At 38.1% G+C, this 23,898-nt stretch overlaps 1 protein-coding gene across 2 annotated transcripts; it reads left to right on the top strand.

Annotated features, from left to right (window-relative positions):
• Window positions 1-1,702: 1,702 nt before the first annotated feature.
• PRKAA1 (protein kinase AMP-activated catalytic subunit alpha 1) lies at window positions 1,703-23,878 on the top strand. 2 transcript variants are annotated; one of them, XM_086870039.1, is made up of 9 exons: window positions 1,703-1,955; window positions 7,885-8,026; window positions 9,827-9,920; window positions 11,628-11,772; window positions 13,378-13,465; window positions 14,367-14,591; window positions 17,669-18,155; window positions 18,555-18,681; window positions 20,775-23,878. In XM_086870039.1, exons 1-9 carry the CDS (start codon window positions 1,823-1,825, stop codon window positions 21,017-21,019), a joined length of 1,686 nt encoding a protein of 561 aa, XP_086726165.1. In that variant the 5' UTR covers window positions 1,703-1,822; the 3' UTR covers window positions 21,020-23,878. The 2 variants fall into 2 exon arrangements, with proteins under 2 accessions (XP_086726165.1, XP_086726166.1); XM_086870040.1 differs by lacking the exon at window positions 13,378-13,465 and having other exon boundaries at window positions 1,823-1,955.
• Window positions 23,879-23,898: the final 20 nt, after the last annotated feature.

The raw sequence follows: 23,898 nt of genomic DNA on the forward strand, positions 1-23,898 counted from the left end.
AGCATCCAAGTATCCCAGTATCCAAGGGCCTGCCAGTACAGAAGGGTCTTCTGATGCCAGTTTAGGTTTGGTATTCTTTTATGGTATCTTGTTCTCTACCTGTGCTATCTTGGTTATATATTTTGCAAGAGAAGTTGCATCTTGTATACACCTTTTGCAAGCATACTTGTATCTTGTGATAGCCTTGCTTCATGCTCAATTTTAGTTATACTGTTCACAAAAGCAATTACAATTTGCACTATATCTACAAAAGCAGTTACAATTTATGATAATTTGCAAAAGCAGATACATAATAGCAAAAGCCAACTGATACATAGTGGATTGTAACAAAAGCTTGTACAATTCTATTGTAGTGTAGTGTAATGTTACTAATGTACTATAGCAGGATGCTCTTAAGTGGGGTAAAACCACTGTATCTTGTTAGCAAACGTTTTCAGAGGCAGATGGAGGAGTGGTGTCATGCTGCTTTTGGTGTTGAAGAATGCTGAGACCAGCCCCACTCAGCTATTCTAAGTTAAACATCCTGAGGATGTGAAAAACAATGTTTCCTACCAGAAATTGGCACTGTTGAGGATGTGGTGAAGTTCCTGAGAAAGGAACCCACAAATGACAATGCTGATAATAAGTAAAGCTGCTGACCTAAAGGCTGCTGAGCTGACACAGGTGACCTAGAAACCCCTGGCTGACAATCCCTTTATATTATATATCTGGTTTATATACTATAGGAGCTCAGTCCCACTTTTTAATGGGCTCATTTCTGACACATCCCTTCCCTTTCCAAAGTAAGTGCATGAAGATTTCTCCCTTGAGTGGGAAACCCCTCAAGCTTACTTCCCTATGTGATTTTTTTATGCCATTACCATCGAGGAATTTATTGAAATATACAATTTTTGCATAGATCAGAATTTCTGTTTTCCAGCTGTTAAATTAATGACTATAATATAAGCAATGTTGAAGGCTCGCTGGATTGGATTTAGGACCATTACTAGAATAAAATTGTCCATTTCTTGTTGTCTGATGTGTTTATCTATTTGCAGACACATTCAGGGTCTCTGAATATAGGGCAGGCAAGAGAAACCATTTTAGATTGAATCATTCACTTAATCTGGAGCACTAGGGAAAGGAAATGAAGGCATGGGAGTGGCCCATAACCTCTCTCTTCAACTGATGATCTCTCTGTTTGAAAATACCCATTCAATAGTCACTCTCCAGGTTTATGTGTTTCTTTCAATGTGAAGTTGGAATGTGATTAAAAAAAATTAATCTTGTTATAGTCAAGAATAAAAGAAGTATGGTCTTTGGTGTATAGAAGATACCAAATGCATGGAATGGAAGGCTTAAATGGAATAGTGGCTTAAATGCAATGTGAATGAGTGGCATGAGTGGCTGGCAAGACAAGCCAGAGGACAGGATACGTGGTCAAGGTAGCTGGAGTTAAGAGACTGATACTTTCCTTCGCATTCCCATAGTAGGGTCTGGATGTGGGAAGAGGGAGTGAGGAGAACAAACGGATTTAATTTACAAGATAATTGGAAATACAAACTCCGGAGGTCTGTTTTATGCGGGCGGCCTCGCTGCAAGGATGCCACTCTGACAAAGAGCCCCGTCCGCGCCGCCATCGCCCAGCCCTGCAGCCCCTCGGGCCCCGGTCTCCCCCGGGCGCCCGTGGGCCGGCCCGGCCGCCCCCGAGAGCCGCAATGGTCCGTCCCGAGGCAGGGCGGGAGGGCGGTCTGTGCGCCGTTCGCTTCCGGGTTCGGGTGCGGGCGGGCGCTCTGTGGTTGCTCCTCCCCGCCGGCGCTCTGGCCCGGCGCGGGCAGGCGCTATGCGCAGGCTCGGCCCTTGCCTCAAGATGGCGGCGGTGGCGGATAAACAGAAGCACGAGCACGGGCGGGTGAAGATCGGGCACTACATCCTGGGGGACACGCTGGGCGTCGGCACCTTCGGGAAAGTCAAGGGTGAGCGGCGGGAGCGGGGCCACGAGGCGCTCGGCGGCCCGTCAGCGGGGCCCCGGCGCCGGGAGCGCCGCTCGGAGCGCGGGTTGCCCGGGCTGAGTAGCCGGGGTGGGACTTGCGGTCCCGCGGCGGGAAGCAGCGGCTGAGGCAGGAACAGCTTCCTCGTCTGTGCTTGCGGAAATAACCGCTGGGAGCTAAATGCTGCCTTTGTTTAGAACAACACCGGGCATGTAACGAAAGTAGGGAATCTAAATCCCCGAGCTTCTTTTAATTGCATTTTGATCAAGTACGAACTCTTGATGCCCTTGTAAGGAAGGCAAGATTTCTCTCTCTACAGAGAAATAAGGGTAAAAAGAGGGGTCTGGGATTGTTAGATTAGTTGGTAACACAGCTGATGTGCAGATACTGAAAAACTTCATGTTTAATCTGCTTGACCAGTGGTTAACAAAGTTCTTTTTTCAGCTCAGATTTTAAAAGTGTCCAATGTAAGGCTATGGATGCCATACTGCTTCTTTGAGGGCTAGTAGAAGTAAGGTAGAAGTTAAATCTTCCCCCTGGTGCCATTCACCACAGATGGCAGGACCGTGCATTAATTAACACTATTCCTGTCGTGTTCATGAGAACTTCAAATAGTGGGGCAAGCAAATAAAAAATTTCCTTTCTTAAGTGAGTAGAGCTAGGCTCAGGCTGTATTCTTCATAAGCCATATTTTTTGTTTGTTTTTTTTTTTTTGTTAAGATAATAGGTGCATAAAAAACAGGTTTTTTTTCCCCAGTGGAGATAATCCATTGTATTTTGCTCTAGGAAAGCAGTGAAAAATATTTTGAGAGCAGAACCTTTTGAGTCTCTTTTCAAGGGAAGCTTATAAAGGGACAGCCCCAGCCGTTTGGGAGCAGTGACTCCCTCTCCGCACCCCTGTTTGACAGCTGGGGTACCACTCTTTTCTGTGGGAACTTAGTGATTCCTTGAGTAGAAGGGAAAAAAATAATGCACCAGACAAGCATTAGGTTCTCTTTTCTCATGGAGGGACTGCATGGTTGAGGGAAGGGGTCAAAGATGTGTTTGTTTTATGTGTTTACCCAGCATACCACAGATGACTAAGATTGGTGTGAGAGCGCTTAGGACTTCTGATCAATGAATCAATATGATTTCACAGGAACTATTTATTGTTTACATTACACACTTACTTATGCATTCAAGAACTACTGTTCATGCAAACATGCATCTTTTCATTGGTACCCCTGTCCTGTCCAGGAGCTCTGCATATACCCCTCAGGGCACAGGTTTGGTTACAGTCCAGTGTTCAACCACCCTTTGTTGTCTGGCTCTTGTGGGTCTGTTTTCTTGTTTTTTAGCCTCTTCTTTCTTATTTTTAGAATAGCTTATCTCTCAGCAACCTTGAAAAATTGCCGAGAGTTTGATAAGAAACTCTACAGACGGTTTGGCTGGTGCATACTATGGTCTAAAATGTTCAGATGCATTGTTACAGATTGGTAACAATTGGTACAGATTGAATGGATTGGTTCTAGTATGATCCTAAATTTAGGAGGGCACTGTGCACTACTGTTTTCTTGTCTCCATGTGATGCACTGTGTTACTTTTGTCTTGCTTCAGCTGTGCTTAATAAAGGATATTTTATTTACGATGCACTGGTTTTCTTCTGGAGCACACATTTTCTTCATTTAATTCCAGATCTGCAGTTGTTTTCCTGTTTGCATAATTTCCTTCTCTGGTGATAAGGTTTCATCAATTGACATAAAGTGAAAAATGTATCACTTCTTAAAATTCAGTTAGGATTTACATTGAGCTCATGTAATGTAGAGGGTCAGGTGTATGGCATTTTGAAAGTGAGTGTTTTATTCTAATAGTGGTGGTAGGCTGAAAAAATTAAACTTGAAAATCAGTGATTTTCACAATTTAGTAATTGTGAAAGGTCTCCTGCTGTCACAGTCAGATGATGTCATGCTGCTGGTAGCTGTCACAGGTGTGATTCTGTCCAGTTTATTATTTTCACCTGGCTGTGCTGCTCTGAATTAATTTTGAGTGACTTGGTTTACCTGACTGTGCCTCAGATGGGCAGTTGCAGAGATGGCTGTTCTTAGCCAGCTTCAAGGCAAAGCTAAAATGCCACTGAAGTGAAAAGCTGAAGTGGAAGAATACTGAATCTAAACCAATTGTATGAGACACTTTCATGTTCAGACTTCACTAGGATTCAGTGTAAAACATCTCTCCCTATTTCCATCAATTGTTTTTTAAGTACTGCTGATGTTTTCTACTGAAACTGATGCAAACTTTTATTTCCAGATGTATTTTTTTTTTTAAGTTATCTTTCATAAAAGGAAAAGTACTTGGGCTTCCAGTGGACCATACTGAGAATATGAGGGATGTTACATAAGCCTCTAAATATACAATAATTGTTCCAGCTCTCTAGATCTAGGCTATCAACACTGTTCAGTGTAGACTGCAAGCTAAGTGGTCTGGATCAAGGCAATAAGAGACCTGGAAATGAACAATGCAGATCAACATGGTATCTAAGTCGTGCAGGAAGATGGCTTTGCACAGCATGAACTATTTATTGTTCTTCGGGTTTTTTCCTGTGTTGGTGAAAGCATTTGTTTAGCTCATACTCTTAAAGACTGCTTTCCTCTGAGCTTTGGATTGGCTTTTTGGGCTGCTGTGAATTGTTTCATTAAATACAATACAGCCTTCAGATTTTTTTTTTTTGTCTAAAACTTAACGACTGATCATTAAGTGTGTCATGAGTCTGTTGTATTTGGTCTGCATGGCCTCATAATCAGTTTTTTCCCAAATGAAGAGCTGTTGAACGGGAGACTCTTGCTCCTGCACTTCTACAGTTAAAAATACATTGCTTCTGCTTTGCGACTGTCACTGTCATGAAAATCTTGATGCTATGCAAAGCCACAGTGAAGCCTGAAGGCAATTAATATTATCAGAAAAAACCCCAGGAATATACTAGGTCTGTTAAATGATTTTTTTAAATTTTTTTTTTTTGAGGTTATTTTGAAGGACTGATAGCTAGTTGAGGATTAGGGTGTGTTTCCTTTTATAGGTAAAACTTCCATCAAGTGGTAATGCAAAGTAGCTTTCAGGAAGATAACACTGGCTGCTTACGTTCCTACATGATGTTATCATCTGGGTTAATGCTTTCACTTCTGTCCTAAAGTTGAATTAAAAAGTGTCAGCAGTCTGTTACCACTTGGTATCTACTGTTTTACTGGTAACAGATACCTTGAACTTAATCCAGGAAACTTTTATCTTAAAAGGCTAGATTTGTTTTAATTTCAAATTGAATTAAATGAAAGCAAACATTTCTGAAGAAATTAGAGATTGAATTTGAAAATGTCTTAAGCAACATAATAGCTTTTTCAGGATCTTTCAGCACCAACACGAAACCACAGTATGTTTTTATTACAATAATTTATTCAAAGCTGGTGGAGCTGAAGAAACAGAAAATCTTGTTTTCTCCCAGTTAGTGAATAAAATTACAGCTTGAGGCTCACTGCCTTGAAGGCTGTGACAGCTAGAATTGGTTTCAGTCAACTGCAAATGTTACTGTTTAATTACTTTGAAAAAAAAATTGTTTTGAAAAGCTCTTTTCTTATGTGTCTTGCATATTCAACATTGATTGTAGCTAATGAATTACTTTCTAATGTTTTTCTGACTGCTAATGGAATTGCAGTCTAAGGTAGACTGACAAACCAGAAATGAAACAAAGCAGCTTAAAAATGAGATTTTATAACCCACTGCATATCAAAACTGTGTATTTATATTCTAAGCTGTAGACTTGGTCAAATATGTATGTCACTTACTGTATTAAACACCTTCTTAAATGTACTTTGTACAGCAAAATAAGATACAGTCATGTGTTTGACCAAAAGACTTCTGCTTGGTTTTTAAGAAGTTGTTTCTTACTAACAAAAACAAATGTTACATTTTAATTTACTTATTAAAGTTTTTTTGTTTTTTGTTTTTTTTCAAATTCTCTCCTGGTGTACATCAGTTCACATTATGGATGGGTAAAAACTTTACAATTAGAATAGATGCTTTTCTAATTCTTACAATTCTTTTGATGATTCTTTACTCCTGAGGGTTTGAACATAGGTGGTATAATCTGTTTAATTCCTTTAAAACTTCAATCACGTTTGAAGAAAATAAAGAAAATGTGATTGCTTTAATTGTAGGTCTGGTTCAAAGCAAATAATTCTCATCCACTTCTAAGCACTCGCCTGTCACTGCTTTGTGGTCTCTCTAGAACTTGCTATGTATTCCAGCTTTGTCTTGCATTCCTCAGTAGTGCAAATACGCCTGCCCAGCACTTTGTTTGTTGTGGCCATTGTTAGGTAATGACCCCTCTGAACTGGGGGGATTTCTTTTCATCCTAGTCAGAATTCTCCTGTTTTTTCAGATAATAGACATATCTGAGTGCAGTGTTGTGATGGTTCTGGGTCTAGGGTAATCCACTGTTTAGTTCCCTACACGAATTCAGACTGCTTAATTTTTGAGGTGTCTGTCTTCTTGTAAGAATAAGCATGCAGTTGCTTATCATTATTGTCTGTCTGTGAAGAACTTCTCACTTGCATTGCTTTTTAGCTTGATATAGAGGCAGTAGGCAGCAGGAAGGTCTTTTGTGCTGGAATGAGATTTACGGATTGATGAATCTATCCAGATTATCTCTTGAACACAGGAGGATTTTTGTGGATCACTGTTGTTTAATCACAGTTTCCCATGTATGTATTTAAACAAAACTTGAATCCCAGGGCTTATTTAAATTCTCTAAACCCTGAATGAGGGTAGGCACCCAAATGAGTGAGTTGCGTTCAGCACAGTCATGTTACAAAGGTCTATTTATGTGGACAAGGATGAGCCATGTGGGTGTCTGGTGGATCTGGCTTATCTTTGGGAAGTAGGAATCAGGATGGCAAATGAATGGTATTATTATAATAACTGCATGTGGCAGCCATGTGGATAGGGAAGCCTTCTAGTAAAAGAGATATTTAGCTTCTCAGTGTTCTGTGATCGTGTTTGGGATTTAAGACAATTATTCTGATGGACTTTGCTGTGACTACTCCCAGTAGCACTTGCAAAGTTCAGGACTTTGAGAGGTAGCTGACTGTGAAATAGTTTACAGTTTTTACTTCCTCTGTTTAAGGAACAGTGAAACTGTCCTTAATTTCTTTTCCACTTCTAGGAATGCATTAGGTTGCACGCTTGCATTGTTTTTCATTGTTTCTGTTCTATTTTTTGTGCATTTCTCATCGCATTTGCCACTTATTTAAATAGAATAAAGCTCTGGTGTTAACTGCACAGACTGTGGAGCTGTCAGCATTTTTGTAAGTAAACTTAGAAAGTTTTATAAACTTTCATACATTTTTTATAAGTAAACTGATCAGGTACTTACACTGGTAATTCAGAGCAATTGCTGAAGTAGGCATCATGAGAGAGCGGTAGGAGTGATCCTTGCAGATGAAGTAGAAGAAATACAGGAAAACACGTTTGACTGGGCTGCCAAGTAAGCCAAAAGCTTGGAGTGACTTACACAGGAAGAGAAAATGTTCTCTCTAATTAGCAAGGATGTCAGGGTTTGGGGATATGCTTTGCTTTTTTTGTTTCTTTCTTGTTTTTTTGTTTTTTTTATTTTTTTAACCAATATTGCAGAAAAGGTTATGCTGCAACACTTCTGCTGGTTAGGTTTAAGGAACTTCTGTCATACATGCATCTTCTAATGATAGAATTGTATGAGAAAGTGGAGTCAGGCTGAAAAAATTCTATACCATCTGGTTTTCAAACTCCCCAAAGATAATGGGGATATGTGGAATGCTAGTGTCTTAATTTGGCTACATTCAAAAAGGAGAAATAATGTCTTAACTGAGCAATTAAAAACCTTGACTAAATACTTCCTTGTTTCTTGCAGTTGGAAAACATGAGTTAACTGGGCACAAAGTTGCCGTGAAGATCCTGAATCGACAGAAGATTCGCAGCCTTGATGTTGTAGGCAAAATCCGAAGGGAGATTCAGAACCTCAAACTCTTCAGGCATCCTCATATAATTAAGCTGTAAGTTTTGCTTACTGTAATCGAACTTACTTAGGCAGTAATCTCTTTTTGCTCTCACTGATCTGAAATACATTTAAAGGGCAATGCTACAAACAGTACCTCGTCAGAAAAGTAACCAGCTTCAAAGCATTCAGCTGTGCCCTCTGTAATGTGTTTTCACAAAGGTGATCTTTACTGCAGGCTGGAGAGTTTCCATTAGATCTTTGTTTAGACATTCTTTGGACAGGTGACATGTCATGACATCACCTTGGTAATGGAAATGGTAGCAGTCATCTGAGTTTAGTGGCTACTTCATTTTTATTTTTCTGTTCATGTTTGATTTTTTTTTTTCTTGCTTGGAAAATGAGTTACTAAGAACAAGAGTTTAAAGGTCATTTCTATAGCAAGTTTATTGTATCTTCTAATGTTTTTAGTGATGAGCTGGTCAGTGATACATGTTTTTTCAGTGTAGGTGGTGCTCTGCAAGATTTTTCTGAATTAAGGATGTACAGTTTGATAAATGTGATTGCTATTTCAGAAATCTTCAGTGTAGATTTCTACCCTTTGTCTAAATGTGGTATTAAAAATGTGCCTGTTTACATCTCTTACTTGATCAATAGTTCATCAGTAGATTTCAGGGTACAACTACGTCCCAGAGTAGACTCCTCATGTCTTGTCTGTGGTAATAAATGATAACTAATGTTCATTTTCTTTTGACTCTGATTTCCTGTTAAGATAATCTGTATTTCTAGGGTGTGGGTGACTTCCACTGTCTTAGTCATGATGTGGGTGTTTTTTTTAATTGGTAGACTCTTGTCTAAAGACACCATTGCCACTGGCAGATGCACTCCCTTTAATTCAGCAGCAGCTGTTAGACTGAACCTAAATTACAATTAAGTGTAAGGTCAACCCTCCCACTTCTTCAGTGGGCTAGTTTTCAGAAGACTGTTGAGCTGATTTGTCAGCAAAATTGCTATTGCTCTCAGTTAATCTATGAATGGGTCCAAAGGGCACACCTACAGCCAGAACAGAGTAGGAAGTGTCAGTGCACCAAGTGACATACCAGGATGAAAGAGGACTGTGTGCTTGTGCTGTTGCTAAACTGAAGACAGTTTAGCAGATTTCAGATGACAGGTTCTTTCTCAGGGGATCACCGGGAGAATTCTTTCTTTTGCATGTGGAATGATGTAAAGGGAACAAATGAAACAATTTTTAGGTAAGGATATGTAGAAAAAAAATCTTATCTTAAAAATCTCTTAAATTGTGATTTTGTCCTTAAACTTGTTAGTTCAAAGCTTCAAAGGTAGGTTTTTAAAATTTAATTGAAGTAGAATGATAAAAATTTAATAACCAGAGATCAGTACCCTTAAATACTAACATTCATCATTATTAAGAGGAGCTTTTTCCTAGTCCAGAAGTACACTTTCATTTATGGCAAGTGAATTTTTTTGCACATTAACGTTGAAAGGTGTGTATTTTTGTAACACTAGCAAAGTGCTTTTGAAGTCCTTTGTCACTGCATCAAGCTGTTGATGAGGCAGCACTGTAAACAGTCTTACAGAAATCACTTGTACCTCTGAAAGAAAAAGGACTGATATTCCTGATAGGGATTACAAATTTCCTGCTAGTCTTTGCAATGGTGGCATGACGTGGTGAAAGAAGCAATCTTCTGAAAAATATTGTCGTTTCAGTAGATGTAGATTGAATGATAACTATTTTAAAGTATATTTTTCATCTGATTATTTGTATTACTTCGGTTTTAACTAAATGTTATTCGTGTTTAACTGAGTGTGTAGACTAATAGATACTTTCTCTTATCAGGTACCAGGTCATCAGTACACCCACTGACATTTTCATGGTGATGGAATATGTTTCAGGAGGAGAACTGTTTGATTATATCTGTAAAAATGGAAGGGTAAGAAGTAGTCCAGCTCTGCAAATCAGTGACTTGCATTTGGTTACTGCATTTGCAACATTCCTGTGTCACTCTACCATGATGGGACAGACTTGGGTGTATCTTTCTAGGTATCTTTGTCAGAATAATACAATTAAAAGTTTTGTTTTCTCAAAAGAATACTATGATTAGTGTAGCACAGGATTTATGATTAGCATGTCTTAGGAATTCTGTGACATGTGAGCAGGATGAATATAGTTTGTAGGTAGTGTAGTACACAATTTTTAGTGCACAACCTAATTTGAGATATCTATTCACCTGGATCTACAGACCCTCTGTAGATCTGGTCAAATCTAAATACGTATTTTGCAATATCCATATAGCAAGCACAGTCTAGCTTTGAAAGTCAAACGGGTGAACACAAGTCACTCAGTCCTCAGTGGAAGCAGAGGATGGTGGACGCATGTGTGGCAACTGAGAAGTCACAGAATTCATTCCCATTTAGGAGTTGTAGCTGTTTGATGTTAAAGATCAGCCAAAGCAGCACTGCTCTGGCTGCTGGTGCAGTTCCATATGCCATGACAGAGTCATCCATGGCTCTGTGCCCGGGAATTAAAGGCTGGTAAGGAAGCAGATAACTGGCCTGGTACCCAGGAATCTTGCGGCTGCTGGGGATGGCAAGAAGAAAACTGTTTTGTCCATTTGCTTCACAGGACCTTCAGGGCCTGATAATGAGGCAGAGGGCATGTCTTTTGTGGTCACGGAATGTCTGCTTGCCTCACAAAGTGGCGTTAATTAAGTTAACCACATTATCAAGGGCTGAAAGCAAGGGCTGCTGGTTACATCTTGTTAAATTTGTGTGTGTTTTCTTGTTTTTGGTTTTAATTTTCCTGCTATCAGTTAAAATATATTTTATGACTGTTTTTCTTCTGAAAGTACAAATGTTTATATGTTAGCACATTTCAAATCTTCGTGAACTTCGTCATAGCATTCTTCATTTCTACTAATCTGTTAATTTACACTGGCTGGGAATAAACTAGATGAGTATGTACCCAGTTGGAGTAGATGAAAACTGTTTCTTTGGTATATCCCATTATTTGAAAGCTACCATTGTGACCCTATTACTATCTTCTACTATTAGGATAGCTTGTATGAAAGATCTGAAGTCACTCTTTACAGACTATTTGGATATAAAGGATACTTCACTTGCTCTGACAAACTATTGTGGATTACAGGCCTTTGTAGGAAATGCCCACCTAAGTCTACTGTTTGGGCCTAGCTGCTGATAGCATAAATAGCATCTGAAATTTATAATTTCTGTGTTGTATTTCAGCAGCTTTTGCCTGCTTAAATCTTGCGCTGTGCTTAAACATTAAAGTTTGTAGATAATTCCAGTTAGACAAAGTTAAATGTTTGTGCTAATGTTTCTAGTTAGTGAGTATGTAACATCTGCCAAACCCAATTTCAAAAGTCTGATTAAGAACTTTCAGTGACTTTTTGAGTAAGTGGGTATGTTTTGTTTTAGTCACTTAAGAGCTGTGGTATAATCAAAATAATGCAAAATATAAAGCTGCTTGCTACATGTTCTGATAATATGCTGTATAAAATATCAAATGATAAGTATAATTGATAAGTTTAGGTCATGGGAAAGTTTCCTTTGGCTAGTAAAAATGAAAAACAAGTTAACTTCCAGTGTTTCTTAATATTTAAAATCTTTGTCTGTTTTAGCTTGATGAGAAGGAAAGCAGACGTCTGTTTCAGCAAATCCTTTCTGGGGTGGATTACTGTCACAGGCACATGGTAGTACATAGAGATCTGAAGCCTGAAAACGTGCTTCTTGATGCACACATGAATGCTAAGATAGCTGACTTTGGTACGTATGGCTTTATTTTTCTATTTGATTGCATTTCTGGTGTTATATCCTGTTAGTAACAATAGTAAATATTAAATAAAGTATGTATACTTTAGTATCCTGGTGGTGGGATACAACAGAAGAACATGAAGAAAATAGATGTAAAGCAAAATAATGTTGTTGCACATTTATTAAACTTGTTTTCCTCTCAAGCTTTCTTGCTGTTTTTTGAGGTATTTTCTGTGACTAACTTAAATTGTGAACTGATTAATTTTGTTTCACTTAACATTTTCCCTAAAATGCTAAGTAGACTTAGTTTCTGACCTTTCTTCTTCAAATCTCACTCCTTATCTGTTTCATCATCCATAAAATGTAGATGCTTAGATCTGTTGGAAGAACAGTGCAGGGGCAATTCATCTTTAAGAAGCTGCAGTGCTATAGAAAAATACACTAGTCCTCCTGATTTATTTATGCCAGCAGTTCGTGACACAGCTGCAGAGAAGCCTTGAAGCTAGTTCTTGGAACCATCTGAGTCAGGAAACCTCACCACATAAGCATAGTAAGGTATCCATACTGCTGTGTCATGACACATCTCTTGTAGACATAGTGGATAACCTGCTTACATAAGTCTCCAGTGAAAGGTGTTAGGTAATGCTGAATATTCTAAGTATGTTTTAAAAGTATGGTGTTCAACTGTGTGGGCCCTGGGAATCATGTTGTTTTTTCATGTGGAGAAAATTATTTGGGTTACATGGCTCACATGGTGAAGAAATGAAGTTCAGTAACTTAGCATCAGTAAAACTGTAGCACTCAGTTAATCATGAGTGGTGTATTAAACAAGAGTTTAATAAAAGCCTTTGTATGTTAGATTATGAAAGCTAGCCAAGCTGTACTCTTTCCTCTCTGACACATAAAAGGGCATAATTCTTTCTTGGAGACTGAGTTCTTTGTCTTATGGTAGCCTTGATCATTCAGCCTTACAGAGGAGACTAGAAGAAATTTTCTACAGCTGTTAGACTATATGGAGTGCTGGTGCTAGTTCTAAAGCACACCTCTGTTGCTAACAGAGTATCTGAAAGTTTAGTAGTTACTAAACTGCAGTGGTGCAGGAACCAGGTGCATAGTGTGGGGATGTAAATTGTGGTAAAGTCATGTTTAGTCTTCAGTTCCCTTCTGTGTAACCTCTAACAGAATTTTAGGGAATTCTGTGGTAGCATTTCCCACTTTGGCATTTTAAAAGCAAATGAGGTTTTTAGTACTTCCTTGTTAATGACCAAAATCCTATCTTGCTATACTGCTTCATTTCTCTTAGAGCAACTTTGTTCTCTGTCATGCCTGTGTCATTCAAATTTAACTGTTCTAGTCTAAGAATGAATATGTTCTCAGATATCTCTAGGCTGTGGGCTGTAATGGATTGCTGTTACTCAGATTTCTGGAAAAATATTTGGAGGATTATGTGGCATGCTCATAGAAAAATTCCATAATTCAAAACAACATTATTTCTTAAGTGGAGTAAATTTGCTAATTTTCTAATTTGGATCACTAGTGGTTTGTTCTAGGTGGTATATGCAGTGTGATATAATTTTGCTCCCTCAATTTTTAGTAGTTACTCTTATACACTTTCAGGTCTATCAAATATGATGTCAGATGGAGAATTTTTAAGAACAAGCTGTGGTTCCCCTAACTATGCTGCACCAGAAGTAATTTCTGGAAGGTAGTTTCTTTTATATTGGATACATGTATGCATGTACTTCAGTCATGTTGCTGCTTGATTCTAAAGGGTACAAAACTAGTTCAGTTGACAAGATTGATGCTGAGAAACTGAGGGCTGTTGGTTGTATTGATAATTTTTTAAATGTTCAAAACTTGCTGTGAACTAGCTTTGAATGGTTCCTGTAAGATAGAGGTGATGTCTAATGCCCCAAATCCATTGTGTACACTCTGCCTGAACTACTTTAAAAATCTCATGTACAGCTCACATCTTGGAAGCTGAGGTGCAGAGTTACAGGCAGAGTCTGCTGTGAAGTTGAGTAGCAGGGAAATATTTGCTGCAGAGTAGATACTCAGTCTGGAGGTAACTTCCTTTTTTGTAAAAAACCCTAAAAAACCCTTTTTGTAAACTATGATTGTCAAATCTGCTTTCAGCTACCTACCCTAATACTGCCTCTTGCTGATTGGAGGCCATATATGTCTGTTTTACTCTGGCAGTGGCACAGAATATGTGACATGTTCAGCTATATGTACTTGTCTGAAACTTTTCAGCCACAATTTAGGGGATAGCTGACCTTGCATAGATTTCTCTAAAACATTGATAATAATATATAAAACAGGCTTTCTTAGTAGTAGATGCACATTCCTTTCAGTTTGCCATTGCGTGAAATTGCACTGTGGATTATTGTTACACATTAGACAGGAAAAACTGTACTTATGCCTGTAATATATTAGAAAGGGAAGAAGTTCAAGGAAGGCATGGCATAGAGCTGAAATGGTATAGTGCTTGCAAAATCAGTTGTCCCAAGTTCATGTGCTTTTAATTACTGTGATACATGGAAAAATGAGAGAAAACATATTGAATTGCATTAAACACAAATCATTAATAGTTATTTTTTTCACAGGTTATATGCAGGCCCAGAAGTAGATATTTGGAGCAGTGGGGTTATTCTCTATGCTTTGTTATGCGGAACGCTTCCATTTGATGATGATCATGTGCCAACCCTTTTTAAGAAGATATGTGATGGTATCTTTTATACCCCTCAGTACCTGAATCCATCTGTAATTAGTCTTTTGAAGCACATGCTGCAAGTGGATCCAATGAAGAGAGCAACAATCAGAGACATTAGGTAAAACACTTGCTGATGTCTGATCACAGGATTCTGAAATTACAATAGTGCAAATAGCAGAACAAAGAAGTTATTCATACAGCTTTTCCATGTTTCTTAGACCGAGATGAAAAATTCAACTTCTGATGGCTTGGTTTTAGCTCTGATAGTGCTGATCTCCAGTGAACAATGAAGTATCTATTGGAGATCATAGGAAAACAAATTATTTATATTATAAATGGAAATTTTGAGTCAATTTAGGTTTAAGACTGCCATAGCAAAGCTGTTTACTTGCATAATGGTTTGCAAAACTTGACTTCTCTGGGGAAAGAAAAATGTCTTTGCTGTTAGGAACCAGTTCTCTCTACTGTAAATGTCTGAGTAAGCTCTTTAATCTGATAACTATTGCTTTTATTTGCATTTCTTCAGGCTCTGAAAAGTCATTTGTTAAGACTGTGAAATTTCCACATGTAAGGCAACAATTCTTAGCTTCAAAGCACTGGCATGAATTTATGTATGAATGATAATTTCTTCACCAAGTACTGATAAGTTAAATTTTGTAGGTAAAGAGAGGCATCATGGGCTCCAGATTCCAATAGATGTTTCTGGAGAAGTTGATTGTGCTGACAAAAATTAGGTAGCTGAGAGAAACGTACTTTATGTAGCAGCTTAATTTTCTTTGCAGAAACTCTAACAAAAGAATGTTACTATACTACCATAGTGAAAATGCTGCTTCTTTTAGGGTTGGAGGCTAGGAAATCAGCAATGTTCATTTTCTCAGTGGAACAAAAAATATGGCATACTTATCCCTTACTACTTTATTATGATGGGAAGTACTTCCTTGCAGAGATGAGAACTAAGGGTTGTAAAACTTCAGCGGTTAGGAACTTAAGTTACCTCAGTTATGTTAAATAGTGTGTGGAAAAGAAGTGGTGTGGAACAGATGCTGAAAAATTTTGGTCACAGAACATGGATGGAATTTGAACCTGAAACAGCTCTGTCCTATTATCCATATGACATGCGACTTCACAGTTCAAAGGACAAAATGAGTTTAATTGAATACCTTGATTCTTCCAGGGGTTGTATGTATGTGCATGCAAGGGGAAAGGCCTGGTGCCATGAACAGTAAAAATATTCCTCTGGGTTCAGTCATCCCAGCTATGGCTGAGCCTTTGTTGTGGTATGAGAAAACATTTTTCTGCTTCCAAATTAAATGTTTTTCTGATTAAACTATATTTTGCCCAGCACATTTGTGCTGAGGTACAGCATTCTCAGGATCACACTGAGAGGAGCTTAGTGCACTGTGCTGGTTTGGGCTGGAATAGAGTTGAATTTTTTCACAGTAACTGTGTTTTGAATTTGTTCTGAAAAATTGTCTTGGTAAAAGGTGTATATTGTAGTTACTGCTGAGCAGGACTTTCACAGAGCCAAAGTCTTTTCTGCTTCTTACGCTGTCCGAACAGAGCAGGCTGGGGGTGTGAGGGGACACTGCTGGAGCAGCTGACCCCAACTGACCACAGGCATATTTCATACCATATGGGGTCTGTACCATATGTCTGCTGTAAAAATAAGAGGAAGGCTGATGGGGCTGGTCTGCTTGTCATCAGACGTTTCTTGACGAGCTGTTGTTTTTATCTGCATTACTTGTCTTTCTTGGGTTTCCTTGGCACCTCTCTTGTGTTTTTTGATTTTTTTTTCTCTTAGAATTTTTAAAAATAAATTTCTAATTATTAAACTGCTTTTATCTCAACCTGCAAATTTTTTGCACTTCTTCTCTTCTGATTCTGCCCCTCATCCTACTGGAGAGGACCAAGCAAGTGGCTCGGTTGCTGCCTGGAGTTAAACCATAGCAGTCCTGTTTGACACCCGGTGTGGGGCTTAAAGGTGTTAAGATAATAACAGGTTTGAATACAGCATATTAGACAAAATAATTATAAATTCTATCTGTATAATGCTTGTTGGTCAGAATATTGATTTTTCTCAATATTGATTTATCTGATCTCTTCCATGTTCCATTTTTTGTTTTACGTGTTGAAGATTTGGGTTGTTTTTTTGAAATTTGCTGTGCTTTGTAGTGCTTAGTGACTTTTTTTTCCTTTTGTATTAGAACATTTGCCTTGAGCTTCATCTGCTATTTGGGCTCTGTACTGAAGCTGTTACTGTCTTTTGGGTACCATCTCAGGGAGACAATTAATAATTATACATCTTTGTCTAAGATTTTTTTTTTTTATGTGGAGGAAATACATAATGGCACCTTCACTACATTCTTCTGTGATGTTTTCTCCCTTGTTGCCATAACTTCAGTATCTTGAACATCCTTAGGTAGTCAAAATATTTCTACTGGTATTTCTTTGGGGCATAGTTTAGCCTTTCTGGAAGATTAACAAGCTATTTTAGAGCATCTCCCAGGCCTCACATCTGTGTGGTAAGGTGTGTGGGAGAAAATGTGCAGGTAGGACATGATAGAAATGGCGTTTCCTCATGAAGTGATAGAATGTCTGAAAGAAAGATGCTGTTGCAGGGAGATCTGGCTTATAACACTGTGCTGGGACCTGGCCTGCTCCTATTGAACACTGCTCAATACTAATCAGCACCCTCAAGAAGAACAGGGTATTTCTCTGAAAACATACCAACAGACACTTTGGCTAAGCCAGAAACCTAGCTTTCAACTATATCACTTTCTCCTATAACTAAATAACCAAAGCAAAAAATAACCTCGTTTGGTCATGAATGAAGAAGCTTGTAGGAGGGAACAGGAGAGGGAATCAGAAGGATCATCCCTCTCTGCAGCAGAACAGTCACAGGAACAGGTGGAGGAGGAGACTGAATAAATGAGATGATTCCTATCCCTAAGCAATTTGTGAGATAACAAAAATATTTTTTTCAATTTCCTGCAAAATGTGTAGTAAAATCTTGTGCAGGCGGTGATTATTTTATGTACTGTTTTATTGTCTGTGCTACAAGGGGTCTTGGACTGGTAACCATTATTCTCTCTTCCAGCACAGACTGAAATTAATTTTATATTTTAAAGGAATTTCACATTAAAAATGTTTTCTTTATTTACGTATACTCAGAATTTTTTTATTTTTTAAATCTAGGGAACATGAATGGTTTAAGCAGGATCTTCCAAAATACTTGTTTCCTGAAGATCCATCATATAGCTCTACCATGATTGATGATGAAGCCCTAAAAGAAGTGTGTGAGAAATTTGAATGCACTGAAGAGGAAGTGCTAAGTTGTCTGTACAGCCGAAATCATCAGGACCCTCTAGCTGTTGCTTATCACCTTATTATAGATAACAGAAGAATAATGAATGAGGCCAAAGACTTCTACTTGGCGACAAGTCCTCCAGATTCTTTTCTGGATGATCACCACCTGTCTCGCCCTCACCCTGAACGAGTGCCATTTTTAGTAGCAGAGGCACCACGTCCTCGCCATACCCTTGATGAGCTGAATCCACAGAAGTCGAAACACCAGGGTGTAAGACGGGCTAAATGGCACTTGGGAATACGGAGTCAGAGTCGACCAAATGATATCATGGCTGAAGTTTGTCGAGCAATTAAACAACTGGATTATGAATGGAAGGTAACAAAATAGGGGACCTTTACAGCAAAAACATTGCATTTTGGCTCGAGCAGTGTAGTTACACAGCCCATATGTCTGAAACTGTTTTCGTGTTCTGGCATTAGTCTCATGTGCCTGTGCTGTCTGTGTTTGCTGTGCCAGAAGGGTTTTGGGGGTAGAAGGGTTTTTGCGGGTAGGGTTTTTGTACATGCTGACAGGAAAAAAGTTGTGCTAAAGTTTTCTCTTGGGGCTGTACAAATATGATTCTCCTGGCTAAAAAGACCCCCAACAATCCTCAAATCCAACAGGTAATGAAATCTGAAATCTCTTGATAAATAATAGTGAGTTGAAAGGATAAAAACAATATGCAGTGATTTTCAAGCAGTTCTGGTTAACTGACTCAAATCTCTTTCATAATAGGTTGTAAATCCATATTATCTGCGTGTTCGGAGGAAGAATCCAGTAACAAGTGCATATTCCAAAATGAGTCTCCAATTGTATCAGGTGGACAGCAGAACATACTTACTGGACTTCCGTAGTATTGATGGTATGTGAAAAGTACTTAAGTTATTTGAGTTTTATGGGAAATGATTCTACTTGCAAACATGTCTTTATTTATGTATTTAGAGGTGAAGTAACTGTTGCCTTTTTATATTTTAAACCAATCTAATCTGTATTAGTGTTTCCTTATTCCTTCCTGGATTAGTGTTCCTGTGATACATGCTTAGCTGCTACGTCCCTTAAATAATTGCATTTTGCTGTATTAGCTCCTGAGGAGCTCCATTTTGTGTCTGCATCAAAACTAGTGCCAGTCATGCAGAAGGGGACAGGACTGTTGGAGGTGAGACTGGGACCAACTTAAGCTGCCTTTGGAGCTTCAGCCGAAATTTAAATATTAATTTAGATCTGAAGTAAGCATGTGAACAGTGTTTTCTAATGAAGATAAAGCATGACATCTAGGCCTTTAAGTTTGACTCAGACTGTACCTTGCTGTACTGGGTCTGACTGAGATGGAGTTAATTTTCTTCCTAGCAGGCTACATGGTGCTGTTTTGGATCTGTAACTAAAGCAGTTATTGATAACACATGAGTGTTGCTGAGCAGCACTGGCATAGTATCCGGCCTTTCTTTTTCCACACTGTCGTGTTGGGAGTAGAGCAACAGCAGAGCTGGGCCAGATTGAACAAAGGGATGTTCAGTGCTGTATTATAGTATGCCTAGCAAAGAATGGGGTTTTAAGGAAGGTAACCTTGAGACCAGTTGGGCATCAGTCTGCTCTGGGGATAGTAGTTGCCTTTGCATCACTCCCTCATCACTCCCACCTTACTTAACACTGTTAATTTCTACCCATGAGTTTTCTCACTTTTGCCCTTCCAATTTTCTTCCCCTTTGCACTGAGGTATCAGCTGCAATGTGAAGTTAACCCATTTGTTCTACTAGTAGCTAAAATTTGAGGTAGGAATTTTATGCTGAAAGGAGCTAAAATCTTGAAAGCATTTAGTTTAACCTGTAGAAAAATATATTTTTTGGAGTCACAGTAATACAGCATACAAAGCCTGGTTAGATTAAGTGAACAGAGGAGCTAATAGAGACTGAACACAGTGCTTGTTTATGGGCATAGGAGACTAAAGGAACATTACCTACAGCAAGTGGTGTAGATGACATGTGTAGGAAGACATTGCATGAAAAAAAGCAATTTTTTTTTTGCTTAAAGCCATGCAGCTGGGGGAGGTCAGCCTGCTACAATCCTGGTTTCTACTTTTGATGAAATACAACCCAAGGGCACAGATTTGTTATATATCTTCCAATGGTTAAACTGATTTGACATTCCTTCTCTCCACCATGGTAAACTGTTCTCTGTTCCTCTTAACAATCTGTAAATTAAAGTAGCTTTGTATAAACAGGAGAGATTGCCTTTTCACTTATTTATCCTGAAGCAATTTTTCAGGAGCCAACTTAAGAGCCAAGTTAATGTTCAGTATTTAAAATAAAAATAGAGATGCTTCAACAGAACAATACTATTAAGATGAAACTATTTTCTCCGCATACTGAAGGTAAACATAAGTTGTTGCAGCCCAAACACAACATTCTATGGTGGCAAACTTTCAAAAGAGAAGAATAAATGAATGCAAATGATAAGTATAATGTGCTAATGACTTGTCATAAAATACAAATAATAACAATATATAAATACACAAAAGAGAACAAAGATAGAATAAAAACAAAGTAGATGATAGAAAAAAAATCTACAAGCTACTATTGAACTTAACCTTATAATGCTGACCTGTTTTTGTTTTGAGTAACGTAAATTGAACTTTGAGTAACCTAAATTGAACTGAATTGAAATTAGCTGCTGAAATCAGTTAATGAAAAATACAATTAGTATTGATCTGAACTAGATGTAAATAGTTCTGGAGCACAGATCAGAGTACAGAAAGAATTAGCATAAAAATATTTGTACTAAGTATAAAATATGAAAATATAAAATATTGTATGAAATACAGCTTGCAAAAGCAGTTTATTTATTAATCAAGATTTAAAAGACAAGATTCAGAAGTGTGATAATGGGAAGATTTTTGCTCTTCCTAGAACTGATTTGATACTGATACCAAATTTTTCTCTTCTCTTCCCTTGTTCCCAGATGAAATTACTGAAGCAAAGTCTGGGACTGCAACTCCACAGAGATCAGGTTCTGTGAGCAACTATAGATCTTGTCAAAAAGATTCAGATGCTGATGCTCAAGGAAAATCTGCAGATACATCCCTTACCTCATCAGTGAACTCTTCGCTTGACTCTTCCACAGCTGATGTAACTACAAGACCAGGGAGTCACACAATAGAGTTTTTTGAGATGTGTGCAAATCTTATTAAAATACTTGCACAGTAATTTTGAAGATGGGCTTATTTCTTTTACAGCAATAAGCATGCCTAAATCTTAGTCAGATGCTTCCAATTATAATCAAGTGAAATTAACTAAGGCGCTGAAAAAGCTAGCCACAGAATGCAAATTGCACGGGGATTAAAATTATTATGGACAGTTAACATACATTATTTTGAAGCTGGAGTGAATTCTGATTGCCTGCTCTCCAATAGCATAACACAGGTACAAGAAATAACATGCCCTTTGGGTAGTGTTTGTAACATTTTACCATGAATGCAAAGTAGGCTGCCTATAACATTTAAGCTAGATGGACCTCCTTGTTTTTTTTCTCTGGTTATACAAATATCCGATGCACTGTAAGTTAACATACACATACTAGTTCAGTGATCTCAGTATGACTTTTGTTTGTCACCCTCTACAGTTGTGACTCAGAACTATCAGCGTCTCCTGAAAGTAATGTATTAAAACTGCTATGTTTCTTCCCCTTGACAGAAAATAATAAAGAATGCTTTGATGCGTTACAATGTACTACTTTTATCAAAAAGTGTTATTAAATGCCTCCAAATCCAGCCAGTTGGAAATGCGTGTAGGTGCTCTGTAATGAACTGAGAGTGAAAATTCAGTGGACAATGAGTAGAACGATTGAGTCTATTACAATGGCAGGAGACAATGCTGAGACAAGGCATGGCATCCCATGGGCTAAACCAAAATGTTGCTTTGTGGAGAAACTGTGAGGAAGCTCCCCACTGCTACTGCAGGCCAAGAATCCTTTTCCTTAGGAACATGTCCCTATAGATACGAGCAGAGCCTGAGGGCTGTTTCATGCTATTCCAGAATCTGAAATTTAAAAGTTTTTAACATATATGTTAATACTTTGATACAGCTGGTTATCACCTTAACTTAGGATATAGAATATAGTATTCAGTATGAAGTGAAAATTACATACACAGGTTTCTAGTTTTTCCTACGCAAACGTTACAGAAAACTTTGCTATTTAATGTAATTGAATTTAGACCTCTGACTTTTCAGTTGAGCATTGAAAACTGATAATGACAACTTGAGTTCTAGCGGTTTTAACTGTAGGTTGCAGTTACCCATAATAAATGTCCTGCATTTATGTAGCATTTCAGGAAAAAAACCTGAACTTCGTATGTTAAAATCACAGGTAGTATTTGCATGAAAACCTTTAGTCTCTTTAAATTTGATATAATTAGCCATGGTTCCATTTTCATGTGGCACATAATAGACATAAACAGTCATAAAATCCTTAGTTTTGCATTCAAGACTTAATGCTCGCTTCAGACTAAAACTCATGACCTCCATTGTTTCAAAGGTTGCTCTCACAGGCAGAGGCTGGAACTCCAGGCATTACTGTGAACAGTAAAACCTGGACTTTTCATGTGGATGGAAATTCTTGCCAATGGCTGAGATTTTATCCATGGGAAACTGCTAGCTATAGATACACAAACAGTTTAAATCCTGGCCAGCTGGCTGTAGCCCAGAAATTCACATGCACAGAATCTGAAGAAACATAAGACTGCTTTTAAGCCCCTGAACTGCTGTAACTGTGTTCTGAACTGGGTGATTGCAAGGTCTGTCTAATAGGTGGGTGGGTACAAGTTACAACTTCATTTCTTTATCCTTATGTGTCACAGATGGTCCCTGCTGAGACATTGGCTGCATCATTGTACTTTAAAGTGGAAGATTTTTCAAAGTGGAAGTTAGTATTGGAAGTTTAAACCCAAAACTAACATGAGGGCCCAACTGCAAATCCTACAAAAAAGTCCTTAGTCTTGTAAGAATTGGTTCTGATGTACTGAATAAATCAATGGGTTCATTTTTGTTACCCTTTATTTTGGGATTATGAAGTATTACACTTGTATAAACACTACAAACGCACAGGTTTTTAAATTGTAGTAATTCCTCACCTAGAATTGGTTTGGGATCACTTGCATATATTAAACTATTTATAAATTCTGTCTGCTCCTTGTAATACTGACAACACATGCAAGGTGTAAAGATGCTAAATAGTTCTTAATTTTATATACCTTTCTGGCCCTCTAGTGCTTTAAGACAACCCTGGTTTGTCCTTAGCTTTGGTATCAGGAGATTAAGGCAAGTTTCTGGCAGAAGTGTACATTAAGTAGTTGTAAATAAAAGTACATTTTTATGGCAGATTGATTTTGATGGCCAAAGGTTTTCTGGTTGAATTAAGATTTTTATAGGGAAGGGGAGGGGTAGAAAGGGGCACTAAGAACCGAGTTGAACCCAGTTGCCTGTTGTGTGACTTTCCTATGCTTTGTAGATCTTGCTGTTGAAACTGCTTTCTTCACGTGTTCCTTCTGATCTTGCTGACCTTTAGCCTTGCACTAGAAGCTGCCCATAGGCTGAGAAATGAAACTTACACTTAGAGAGCTGCCAGAGTTTTAAGGCAGCTTATGCAGATACACAAACTGGTAAAGTGTGTTACTCTGTATTCCCAAGCTTACTCCTGTTGGAGTATAATGAGTACTTACTACTTACCTTGTCTTTGTAATTTTTTCAGTAACATGGATGAACCTGGGCTGTCCATGTGCAAAACGCACTAGGTAATGGATAAAAATTCATCTTGGTAGTGCAATATGAAGAAAAAAAAAACTTTTCATGTTTGTCTTGATATGAGTGTTTAATACAAAGTTCGAGCTAAATTTTATTTTACCAGTTGATTACCATTGTAAGAAAAAATGTCCTGTACTTTAACAAAGATGTGCCTACTTCCTGTTAATTTCTTTTGACAAAGCTGAATGGCAAAAATGCTTGTTTCTAACTGTATAATTTTTTAAACTTTCAAAACTAAAAACTAAGTAAACATGAAATACTGAACTATGTTGTTTGTGGCCGTGTGC

Source organism: Cyanistes caeruleus, chromosome Z (assembly GCF_971803275.1).
Source record: "Cyanistes caeruleus chromosome Z, bCyaCae1.hap1.1, whole genome shotgun sequence".
Classification (NCBI taxonomy): Eukaryota; Metazoa; Chordata; class Aves; order Passeriformes; family Paridae; genus Cyanistes; species Cyanistes caeruleus.